The sequence below is a fragment of the Engystomops pustulosus genome, chromosome 1, assembly GCF_040894005.1.
Source record: "Engystomops pustulosus chromosome 1, aEngPut4.maternal, whole genome shotgun sequence".
Lineage (NCBI taxonomy): Eukaryota > Metazoa > Chordata > Amphibia > Anura > Leptodactylidae > Engystomops > Engystomops pustulosus.
The window spans coordinates 256360299-256373579 of NC_092411.1; the positions used below are offsets into that span (position 1 = coordinate 256360299).

The following is a 13281-nucleotide window of genomic DNA, read 5'->3' on the forward strand; positions in this document are numbered from 1 at the left end:
TTCTAAGGCATCCAGCATCTCGAGCATCCTACACATTGTACTTGTTAACTAAACCTTGCCTATTAAAAGAAATTTATGTCTGCTATGTTATAGCAATTTGCTATAGGTTCTAGATGTTCCAGTCCGATACTGAAAATGTTTAGCAAACTGTGGACAATGTGGAATTTATATTTAAATCTGTTGTTGCTTCAATTTACAATGGATCCCATTGCTCAATGGTACATTAGACCTGTAACAGATCCCAATGACATCAGGTCAAATAGTTCTCCAAAAGGCGTCCGTGTTGATGAGATAAATAGCCAGAAAATGCTTCCAATGTGAACATGTACTTACCAGAATATCTGAAAGGTATTTTATAGCAGCAGGCCCTTAATGTCCTTCTATTCGGACAAGATATTTTCTTTAAAAATATATATTTTTTAATATTATTCAAGTACATTTCACATCATAATACATGACATAGACAAATAGTACTTTTTTATGTATAGGTAGATACATAGGTGGATACATGGGCTATTAGAAAACACGTAGAACCTCAAATTCATTTCCATTAAGGCACAGACCAAGAGGAGAGACCAAAATAACTGTGCGTTACAAACCAAAATTATTCATCAAAAATTAGATGTTTTTTGTGTTTCTTGTTTTTTTTGGTGTGTTTTGTAAAAGTGCACTTTTTGCATTCAGGCATCATGATATACAATACAAAAGACTTGACAAAAACCTTACTGTTCAATGGCTGTTTTTTTTTTCTTTTAGGAAATGTATTTAATGGTGGACAATAGAACATATAAATGAATAACAATGTAGCACTAACAAGTGTGAGGAATGTGGCAAGATGAAGCAAACTAGGCATTGTGTTTAGAATTAAATACAGGTATAAGTTATTTTCTATAGATATATGGCTTAAAAGTACACATGAAGCAGTACATTGTCCATTTTCTTTATTTCCTGAGGTGTAATTATGAGCAGGAAGTTACTGCTAAGCCTCTGTATTACAAAAAGAAAAAAAAAAAAAAATAAAAAGTTCACATTCTTAGGTCTGACCCGTGGCGAGTACACTGAGGTTAAGAGAATATAATCTAAATGACAGGAATCGGAAAGATTCAGACCAGCTGAATCCAGAATTTAAAGTGTACAAAAACCCCCCCAAAACAAAAAAAAAAAAAAGAAAAAAAAATATATCCAAAATCCCTCTCAAAGAATCCGTTCAGACGAGCATGTGTCTCTTTCGGTGGAGGGCAAGATGGTCCGAGCGGGAGAAGCTGCGGTCACAGTCTGGACACTGAAATGGTTTGATTCCAGTGTGTTTACGGAAATGCCGAGTCAGTTCGTCAGAGCGGGCAAACTTCCACGTGCATCCTTCCCAAGTACACTGATAAGGTTTTTCCCCTGTAAAGAAGAGAACAGGAAGATCAGTTAAGTGCAACGAGGCGCAGGTTCAGTACCAGCGAGGTCAGCATTTTTGTCCCTCAAAGTGAACAATGAAAAAGTGGGGAAACAAAATCATCACTTTCCAAATCAACAACCGCCCTGTGCAAGCAAACAACAGCTGCGCAAAGAACGGCAGAGGAATTTTTTTTGGAACAGATGCATAAAATTAAAATTATACAATTCACCCTGGAATTGTATATAGACAATCTGAGAAGATGGAAGCTGCATGTCTTATTAGGGCGTTTCCCGTCTAAATCCTTACCGAGGTGTCCGCCTTGTTTTCTGGATACTTTTGCGATTACACATCATGTTTACCTTGGTCAACCCCGTGACATTATAACATGTCCATAAAGGCAACCTGGCACATTTTATGGAGAATGTCCTGTTAAAACTTAAATTATTGGGCAGAGGCCTGACTGGAAGTTTTTTGGATGCAGTCCTAAAATACACCTTGTGCCATTTATATTATCGGTGTCTTTGGGCACCCAAAGATACTGCACCCTTTAGAGCTATGTAAATGGACTACCAGTAAATCAGGTAGAAGACCCCAAAATAACTAGAGACACAGTTGCCCTTCTACTAAACCTACATTCACATCTTGTTTTTTGGATACATTCAGTGGATACGCCAGGAAAGCTCCCATCGTATACTGAGTGCATCCATAGACATATATATTGGAATCCTTTTTGCTCTTGTCTGCTCAGTACATGTCACATCCACCAGGAAACACTGGATGGAAAAAAGTTTTTCCATCCTGCTTCCAGGTAATGTATACGGAGGCTGTAACTGCACATGGGGGATGGATGCATCTGTATTGCATCCATTGCTGGCCTCCCCTGAGGACCCAAGAGATGTAACCGTCCATATTAGGGCAGTTACATCACTGGGGAAACACCTCAAACATTGGCAGTAGCCAATCACTGGCAGCTACCAACGCTGACTCCTCCTCCCGTTTCAAGGGAAGTGTTGAAACAGGATTGCACCGTATAAGCATACACTGGGATATGTCCTAGCCCTCTGTGTCGGGAATATGTCCAACGTATCCTTATAATGGAGGACTTAAAACAAGATATGAATGTAGCCCAAGACCCAATGCTGAGGGGGTAGATCATCAAACATTTATCCCAACCCATTACCATCACCCTTTATGTTGCCTCAGGATATACTAGGACTATAAAGTGCATCTTCAGAAGCCAAATATTCCCAAATTTAGTCAGTTACAATTACTATTCCCATAGACAAAGCAGATGACTGATCCTGACCTGTATGTGTTCTTCTGTGCGCCTTTAAATGGGAACTTTTGGTGTAAACTTTATTGCAGCCATCATAGTCGCATCTGTGTATTCTCCGTTTCCTCTGGGTTTCTGGAGATTCCACAGGTAATGGCCTCTTTCCTGGGTGTACGATAACGGATGGGTGATGTCTGTACAGGAAGAGAAGTAGGGAAATATTACAAATACAGTAACCACTCGGAAATAGCAAGAAGCAATGACTCAACCTCGAGTTTAGATTTCTGCTGCATTTCGAAGTATGTAACACTAAATGCCACGATATTAGCACAATATTGATCTTACGCATTATCATCTTTGGGACTCTTCCCATTAGCAGTTTGATAACAATAAGGCCATTAGGAACCCAAATCCTGCTTGAATATGATTTTGTTTTGCAGTCTTGCATCCACTGGTCTACACAGAACAGAGAAGACTGATAACATGAACTGGTCTGAACTGTTCATTTTAAAGGGAACTGGTGCTTGTTCCACTGCTACTTTCCAAAACTCTTATGATGGCCATTCACTTTTTGTAGTGGTCAACTCATAAAATATATAAGGATCATGTGTGTTTGCCTGACCCTTTCCATATCTTGACAATGCCAGATAAGGATAATGGTCAGCCTAGTAAACCGGCGGTGGCTTCTCCCACCACTTCTCTAGAGAAGGCGATGGTGTAACGTAACAAGAATGGGACCAATGCCTAAATATCTGCCACTTCAGCTACTGTATACATAAGCCATTTTATCCATTCTCTTGTGTATATGTGGCTTCTCTTATGTACTAAAAACTGTATAATTAAATTATCTACTAAAACAGAAGATTTCTTATTTTTATTTTCATGGAAAAAAAAAAAGAAGATTGGTGCGTTGGAAGGGAGAGTTTATTATTTTTAATAATTAACAAGGTCATGCTCTCATTTCCCACGCAAACATTTTTTAGGATTGCAAAAGCTGGTTACGTTTCAGTTTGCTTTCTCTACGTTTGTTTACATGATCTACTTCCTCCAGAAATAATTTGAAACAGGTTTTTTTTTCTCTGTTACTGAACAGAGAAAAAACCCCCCAAAAAACAAATATTTTCCTCTGTATTTTATATAATCCGAGTCATAAGAAGAAATATTTGCTATTGTCCCAGTCACTCCTTTTCTGAGCAATTAAGAATTTCCTGTTGTGTTATGCCAAAAGGCGGGTGCGGTCCCTGACGTCAATTCCAAAAGAGGAGATCAGCCCGTGTGCCTCACCCACGGGAAGTTTTAAAATTGGCTCCGCACATTCAAAAACACATTGCCACACCGCAGGTAACACAAACCAATGACTACATCGACATTCCACAGATCCTCGACTTGTTTTTTCCCCTTACTAACCCAGATTCTTTGACAAATGCTTTTAATTTTCACTCACGTCATGTAAACTATTCTTCGCCAACCCTTTTTGTGTTAAGCAAGGACTTTCTTGAAAATGAAAATTACCATTCAGTTACATGTATCTTCTGTGTCCTGTCTCTAAAAGATGCCATAAAGCAATGAGTGAAGGCATCTTCTTAGGCTATATATATATATATCATTGGCCATTCTAGTCTAAAGGACAAATGTGGCCAAATAACTGAAAAAGCAGGACTGGTCAAGCGCCCTAGGGGTCTCATGTTGACTTGGCACAAGGTTTTTGTCAGTGGTGGAATTTGATCAAAATTCAATATCCTAAAAAAATTTTTATCCCGACAATAATAGTGTACACAGGAGAGGCTAGAGGGGAAGACAAAATGAATGCCAGAGGTGTTGAAAGTTAAGTCTTTTTTAAAAAGTTTAGGACCCCCATTATATATATGACTTACTCATGGAACACCCCCTTTGGAGGTGTACTGATGCCAGGTGACATTTGTTCAGGGTAAACGTCTGTCATAGGTTGATCTGTCCCAGGTTCAACTTTTATGTTTTTTAAAAGTGGTGAATTTTCAAAACACTCTGGGACGGTCACAGGTACTGTAATAGATAAAAACATAGAAGGTTCAGTCAGTTATTATAAATTTGGAGTCCTAAATAGTCATAATTAAACTGCCAGTAGAAGCCTAAGTGTTAAAAAATGGCAGTCCAATTATAATCAAATGTTTACATAAACAGATTATAACAGTGTTCCACTATTGCATTAGCTTTTAAGAAACCCATCAGTGCTGGGCTGCAGTGGGTCCATGAAGTACATTTAATGGAGAGCTGAACATCCACTCCAATTTTTTTGCTTGGACCAAATCGTCCTTGACAATAATGTTGGTGTCGGTAGTTTGACTGCATTGTCAGCAATGTACCACAACTAAAGATCTACTAATTATTACTCCAGTTGATCAAAATCCAATTATTAGCCCATGAATGGTCATCAGAGACAACTTCGCAGATAAGATCTTATCAGGGCCCATACATGTTCAATAAAAATACTCTAGTTTGAGCCAAAATTGTAGACCCGCTTTCTTTCTTGGCTTGCGAATTTTACCCCTCCCTCTAGGACAGTGATGGCGAACCTTTTGGAGACCGAGTGCCCAAAGTACAACCAAAATCCACTTATTTACCGTGAAGTGCCAACACGACATTTTAAGCAGTAACTTATTGCTACCTGTTCTTCCACATCTTTCAATCATATCGGCCCCTGAGGCAACCAATACAGTTGAAAGAAGGCAAATTCAGACTCTCATTGTAGCCTCTCTCCATGGTCTCATTCTGGAGAGGAAGTATTGTGGGTCCAGCAAGATGTCCTCCAAAGATAATGCAGCCCAGTCCACACCTTCTCACTTTTCCCACAGCCAATGAAGTGTCACTTTAATATAGCGCTGAGAGCAGCATCTCTCTAGTTGCCTGGGACTGCAGGAAGATTTGGTGTATTTGGTCCTATTTGGTGAACTCTGTCCTGGGGTGATGGTCTGAGTGCCCACAGAAATGGCTCTGAGTGCCACCTCTGGCACCCGTGCCATAGGTTCGCCACCACTGCTCTAGGACGTCAAAAGACATCATGAACAGTTTGCCCAAGTGCATCCCTAAAAGTCAATAGGTCAACATTGTGATATGGGCTCTTAAGGTAAGGTATATTGACTTCTAACTCTACATATCATACTTTAATCAGTTCTCATTAAAAATACTTACGGTGTTTACTACTTTGATTCTCCAAGTCTTCAGCTAGTACCATAATTGGATGCTGAAGATGAGGGGTGTAGACAAAAGGAACAGGTTGTACAACCATTGGCTGCAATAAGGGTAAGAGTCCAGGGTTCCTATATCCATGTCTTGGAAATGCAGACAACATTGGGTTAAGGGCAAGAGGCATTGTGAAGGGAGGAACAGCAGGTGGTGATGGGGTTAACTTTTTCAATGGGGGACTGGCTGAGGGCATAAATAAAACCGGAGAACTTCTCCTCTTGGGTGAAGAGTATTTGATAGGTGATGGGGACCTTCCAGCGGAGGGAGGTGAATTCTTCTTGTGTGTAGTGAGGTCCACCGGCTCCATTTGGAATCCAGACAATGTTTCAGCACCGGGGTAAAGTTTACTGTGCAGCATGTTCGGTGTGGGGTAGATGACACTGAATTTATTATTTGTCTTCAGCGACTCTATGTAGTTTTGTTGATATGACTACAGAGAAAGACAAAAACAAGAAAAAAGACACCTTAAGTGCAAAAGTAAAACAACAGAAGATTATATGTAAACTGTTGGAGATAATTATTTAGGTTATGGAATGCCAGCAGACTGGCCAGGCACACTAAGATTTTCCGTAAGTAGTCTGTATAATCTATAGACACTGGTTGAAAAATTATTATAAATCCACTGTATTAATACGTTGAGGAACATCTAGGACAGGCCTCTTAAAGAATTCACCACTAACCTCACAAGGATTCACAGCAGAATCTTACTACTTGTCTCTGGTGCTTAGGTAAAAATACTTAGCGCCCAACAATACCACAGCAATGCCACAGATATGCAATAAGAAAAGCCTGACAATATAATGGAAGGATTAAGAAAGTGCTGGTCTCAGAGGAGGAGTTCTTAGACAACTCAATTCAGATGGTAATTTGTAATCCTTAAATCCCCCTGTGGTGGCGCTGTATGGGAATTAAAAAAGTGGGACATATGATACAATATATAATAATAATTCCTTGCCAAATCGATGCCTGTCCCCAATGGGGCTCACAATCTAATCAACCTACCAGTATGTTTTGGAGTGTGGGGGGAAACCGGAGGATCCGGAGGAAACCCACACAAACAAGAGAACATACAAACTCTTTATTATGGAGGAAACAATACATTACATATATGTCCAATCACTGCTGGTACATTACAACTCTGTGAAGAGGTGACATACTTCATTATGACAAGGCAAATAAACACCAATATGGGGACACTGAAACAGAGTTTTAGATTTTTTATCATATGTCCCGCTCTCTTTATTAAAAATTCCAGAAACCCTGTTAAAACTCTTGCTGACAGATTGACCCACAGTATTCCAGCCGATAGTCCTGTGATCAGCTTCTTATTGGGTGACTTGTATCTAGCAGACAATCCCTTTAAACATTCGTAGCATGTAAAGTAGACACAACTGACTTCACTTTCCTAGCGGCTCAAAGTTGACTATACTCTTTGCCAAACGATGACTTCAATAATTTCCGACTCATTTTTTTCCCCCCCCTCGTGCCTTTTACTGACCCACAGGGTGGAGAGATCTCTTCCAGTAATCAGACTCACTCTCTCTACTCAGGACAATGATTCAGTGTAACCCAATGCAAGCTACTTGTCTTTTGAGGACATGTATACAACCATAGTCATAAAAGCGTGCTATGAGCACCCCGACGTATCCCCTTTCCTTCAGTCTGATCCAAGGCGTTGGGGTGATTGGTGTGGTTTAGTTATACAGACGTAATGTAGAAGTGATAGCAGAAACAGATGGTAGACAAAGCTGCAGTAATGTTCTTACTTTGGCTGGGCAGAGACAGTCTATTCATAATAAAATCGCAACACACACAGAAGAATATGTTCTGTACGGCCAAAAGCCTGCCAAAATCCATGGTGTGGTTCTTGGCACCAACCTTTATAGGACTAGATTTCATCCCGTAATAAAACAATTACTGCAACAAACTCACTGTATCGCCATGGAAATATCCATTAGATTATTAAAAGTCTCACTTTACTTGGTCAGATTGTAATATGCCGAAAAAAAAAAAAAAAACACCCGATCCCAATTTCTGGAATACAATCTATACTTGTGTCTAGTGCGTGGCTCACGGCGCCATTTGCAGGTCTTTTGAAAACTTTGGCAGAAGAGGAAGTTGGTGACTTCATGATTGAAAATTTGCAGAGTTTGCTTAAAAAGACTATAAAATTGAGCTGATCCAAGGGAATTTTCACTTTCAAGCCAAATAAACTTGGAAGAAGTCCGTCAGGAGGTATTGGAACAAGTCTTTAAACACTGTACTGACCCCACACCTCTCAAAGCTTTGGCAATACATTTGCTGTGTACATGTCACCTTACCTTGAACCAGGGTGACATACACAGAAGTGTTGACACAAGCAAAGTACATAGGTAAGTGTGTGTGCAGGTGACACAAGTTTCCCCGAAAGAAAACACATGTACGGGAAGCGCTAAAGAAAAAATCCTGACAATATCTATTTTCTGCTACCATGTCATCATTGGCCAACCACAAAAGGTTTTTGGGAGATTAGGCCTTGCAAGTATTAACAGAACTTATAGCTAATACTATAGTTAAAATCCCTTATATAGTGCTGTAATATATCACTCAATGAAGCAAATATTGAAAAAAAACAAAAAAAACAAAACAAAACTCCCAAAGATGTGTCCTTTCCACAAATTTCATGAAATTATCCAAATTTTTACATTCTGATGCAAAAATATATAGCAATGAACAATTCTCTTCGTAGTACAGAGGGATTATGTTGTATCTCTAAACCGCTTTCATTAAAAGAAAATAATGAATTAAAAAATATATAAATATAAAACACACCACATTTCCAATTAGAGGATCACCTCCGCTCCTCTTTATTGTGATCCCAGGCGGTGTCCCTCGCTAGACATCAACTAGAAACAAAGTTATAATAAGGACAAGATATGGCGCTCCGGGCTGCCAATTATACACACTCCTGCAATTCCCCCTCTCAAGTTGGGATAGAGAGGTGAATTTGTGCTTCTCGTGTGACATCGCCTTGCTCTCCGAAGCTCCCAGCATGGGAGAAGGAATTGCGGGGGCGTGTATATTTAGCAGCCCGGAGTGCCGGATATTGTCCCTGCACTCTGTGCTGCTAATTATAACCGTTTTCTAGGTGATCCCATCGAGTCAAGACTAGAGACTGACACTGCAGGGATCACAATGAAGTGGAGCGGACGCAAGTATATGTAGGTTTTTTTTGTTTAAGTTTTTTGTTTAAGTTTAAGTGACTGATTTCCTTTAACCAAATTAGAGGGAATGAGTCCCATTAAAATAAAATTTAGACAGGGTGCTTTAGAGCATGAGGAGATAAAAAGATTGTACAGTGTCCTATCTGCAGGTGTCATGTTTTAGAGCAGGAAGAGCAGAGCAGATTACACCTAGAGTCCTATCTACGGGTAGTATGTTATAGAGCAGGAGGAGTAGCTGAACAGATTGTACATAGTGTTGAATATGAAGGCAGTATGTAATATAGAGGGGGGCTGTGTAGATTGTACATAGTGTTGAATATGAAGGCAGTATGTAATATAGAGGGAGGCTGTGTAGATTGTACATAGTGTCCTATCTGCAGGCAGTATATTAATAATAATTTGCCAAATCAGTCCCTGTCCCCAATGGGGCTCACAATCTAATCAACCTATCAGTATGTTTTGGAGTGTGGGAGGAAACCAGAGGACCCGGAGTAAACCCATGCAAACACGGAGAGAACATACAGAGAGCAGAAGGATCTAGGCAGGTTACACATAGGTGTCCTGCCTGCCGGCAGCATGTTATAGAGCAAAAGGATCTGAGCTGTCCCAGAGTGGAGCTGCCTACCAGACTCCTTAGCCCAGAATTAGCAGAAGTATACATAAACAAAGGACTTGTTACACTGAATACTTTCCCCTTAAGGCTATATATCAGTCTCAGGGTAATTATTATAGAACAATGGAATAACTGACCCCCTTCAAATTAATATCAATGTAAATATTTACGCCTGCATTCCTTGTCTGTATTAGCCTGCTTTGTAGCCTTATGTGAAAACGAATAAACTAACAGCTATGTCGAGACGGAGCCACATACATTTCCTTAGATTTCCCCGCTGTGCATACCCCTCCCGTTATAGGTCAGCTCTTTGTGTCTTCGAGTCATAACACCAGCAGTAGTAAAGTGTGTGAGTTTTCACTGTTCCCTTTAAGATGTGTGACCTGGAATTTATAGCGCTGAATGTAACCGGCTCTATAAAATCCCAGGCTGTGAATACATGCCTTCAGGCTAAAGGGACTTTTAAACTCCTGTGACTCAACGGAGGAAGGGCTTGCCAGCGATGGATGATAGCGTAAAAACAAAAACAACAAACGTTTCATATATATAAAAAAAAAAAAAGAACAATCCTCAGCAAAACCCAATAATTAAAAAGTAATGTCTCCATCATCAATCAAAACCCTTCACACACATGAATCCAAGCCATGAATCAACAGTTCCGAGAATCCACATTTTGTCTTGGACGTGTTAATCAGATGTTCCTCTGTAGTCGGAAATTCCTCTCTTTCTTGGTGTCAGACAAAATCCCATATTGAACTATGATTTCCTTTTTAACAAGAATGTTTACGAAAGCAATAAACAAGCGGCAGAAGTTATGAATCTGACAGGCACAGGAAGCCGCGCTCGTTCAGTTCCTTTTATACGCTGTATGTGTCCCAAAAAAACATCTGAAGTCTGCAAAGTAGAAACTTTGCTTCATTTCATGTAGATATTAAAAAGTAACACTCCAGGCAAAAGTGACACATAGGTGGGGGGGGGGGGGATTTATAAATTCTACCATTATATTTCTCTATAATATTTTATCCCTGCACTAGTATAACACATATCAAATTCACAAACCTCTAAATAAATCTGGCTCCTCTTTGCTCCTCCAAAGTCTTAGATCTACACCACTAAGAAATTTGTGTTTCTAATCCTATTGTCATTCTCTGCAGCCTCCCCATTTGACAGAACACAGAATATCGCAACAGTAATGTAATATTTCATTAAATGGTAGATTCTATGATTATTACATGGAGTAAATAAATTCCTAGGATGCACTTAAAAGCGTTCGTCTACTTTAAAACAAACAAAAAAAATAACTGATATTGTTTCTGTATGAAATTGTACGCATTTTTGTTTAATTTCTTTAGTTTTCTTGATCTCTGCTTGCTGTCATTAAACAGGAAACTTCCCCGTTTACTTCCTGTGGGTGTGAATCTGTCCCTGGTCATGTAATGTCACACAGGTGCACATGGCTCTGATTATTCTCTGCGATATAATGAGCCGTGCACCTGTATGACATCACATGACCAGGGACCAATTCTTACCCACAGGAAGTAAAACAATGAAACTTCATGTTGTATGACAGTGAGAAGAGATCTAGAAATCAAAAGAATTGATACAGAAAATAAAATGTATAACTTTTTATTACACACACAATATCAATGGTTTGCTGAAAGTGGACAACCCCTTTAACCATCTAGAATTTGTATACCAGTCCCATAATCTTTCCATCATCCTTGGGTTTATTACCCAATTGTTTGTGCTGTTCTCAAACCAAAAACAACAGATCTGTGGTCATTTTTTCCCCCCTGTCTTCAGAAGCAGTCCGTTTGTCATCTATAGAAGGCTTGCAAATGAGATCACTAGCTTGTCTGAAAAGGCATTCAAATAGATCGAGCCAGGAATAGAACCTGCTCAATTTTCTGTGCATTGGTGCATTGAAATTGAGGTCCCAGTGTACCAGAAGTAAATAAAAAATGGCGCAGAACAGACGAAAACATTTAAGCAGATTGAAATGGTTGTAATGTGCAATGCAAAAGTTTGTCCAATCCATGACCCTTATCCTTACCAGTAATATAGTACCCACATTTAGTAATGCTTAGCATCCTTTGGTGCCACATTAGAATCTGTGCTATAAAACCCCTCTTAATATCATCATCTTAGAATTCATTCCTTGAAGTGGCAGACAAGATGACCTAATACAGGCAGATCACGCTTATTACTTCACAGAATCTATTTAACAGCAGAGGCTGGAGAGTGCCCAGAGCCCCTTTAAGCTGCGCTGAGGAAGATGATGTCATTGTAAGTAACTGGATGGGGTTTGGCAAGAAAGAGAGGTGTGCGGTTTGTGCCAAGTTAAAAGCCTGCATTACTTTCAGACACAGATAATCTTGTGATCGCTCTCGTATAGGTTGGAGCTGTTGAGAACATGTCTGGATAATAATGTCATTAGCAGAAGGGGGAAGCATGTGATTTCCAGGTCAGTCCCCACCCTGGTTCCACACACCTTCAGCATCCTGACTCCATGCGGATTTACAGGAAGAGATCAAAGCCGTAACTTATCTGTAACGCCACAAAAAATTAAAACATTCTGGGCACTGAATAACTGTATAAAGCGGTGATGTAGAAGGATTGACAGATTGTTAAAACTTGTCCATAAGAAATATGGAGTTTTTTTCTTGTATTTTCTAGCAGATATTTCTTGATCAATCAGAGCTATACTAGGATTTACCACCTAGATTCCTCTCCATAGGTACCCCCCAAGCCACCTCATAGTGGCTCAACTAGAGCTGGACTCCAGGGCACGGACCTCTGGAAATCGCCTCTTCTCTAAGTGCTTTAATGAGCCTTGGGAACCCATAACCATGGCGCCGGTTATCTGATTGCCCTTCACTGGAACAATTTTGGTAAGTACTAACCATTTCAAGGCAGAAACAACCCACAAGACCATCAATAACAGAGATGCCTTCTCCAGTCAGGTAGCCATTACAAATTGTCTGTCTTCAAGGTCCCTTAGATCCTTCCACTAGGATTCCTACTTCCGACCTATTAAGTTATAGAACTGCCTTCACCTATGAGCGCCCTTTCTGTTATGGCTGATTGGTTTATCAGTTTTTTTCTTTTACAAATATAGCACCAACATATATTCTGCAATATCTATGACATTACATTCTACAGATGCAACACCTAAATACACAAGCCTAGTTACATAACTACATAAAGTCTTATATTGAAGAATGAAATCACAGTTTTCTTGAGGGGCCCATGTATAAAATATTCACACAAAGTACTAGAAGGGAAGGAGTCCAACACTGTAGCGTCATCTTGAGACCGCGGCCAACAACCCTTCATTTTTGGTGTCCGCTTTCGAAGTCAACATGTAGCAGATATTTCCAAATACAAAAGTGGATATGTCTTGCTGGATCACAAGTGCTATCATTATACAGAAGCCAGAGAAATTTTATAGAGACATCATGGCTGCTGCTGCGGAGTGAGTGGATCAAATCTTGACTAGTCAGCATTAGAAGACGTCCAACTTCTGACAGGTCAGCATAACCTGCCTCAAATTCGTTTTCAAGGATTGCCTCACATGGAACAA

At 39.8% G+C, this 13281-nt stretch overlaps 1 protein-coding gene across 3 annotated transcripts in view; it reads right to left on the bottom strand.

Moving 5' to 3' along the window:
• Window positions 1-455: 455 nt before the first annotated feature.
• KLF3 (KLF transcription factor 3) overlaps window positions 456-13281 on the bottom strand; it is a 41641-nt gene continuing 28815 nt past the window's right edge. For 2 of the 3 annotated variants that reach the window (XM_072125764.1, XM_072125781.1), the window contains exons 3-6: window positions 5829-6312; window positions 4535-4682; window positions 2694-2854; window positions 456-1389 (exon numbers count right to left, since the gene is read on the bottom strand). In XM_072125764.1, the coding sequence (XP_071981865.1) occupies window positions 1208-1389; window positions 2694-2854; window positions 4535-4682; window positions 5829-6312 (975 nt within the window). In that variant the 3' untranslated portion in view covers window positions 456-1207. The remainder of the gene's footprint in view (window positions 1390-2693; window positions 2855-4534; window positions 4683-5828; window positions 6313-13281) is intronic. The other variant, XM_072125771.1, reaches the window with a different exon arrangement.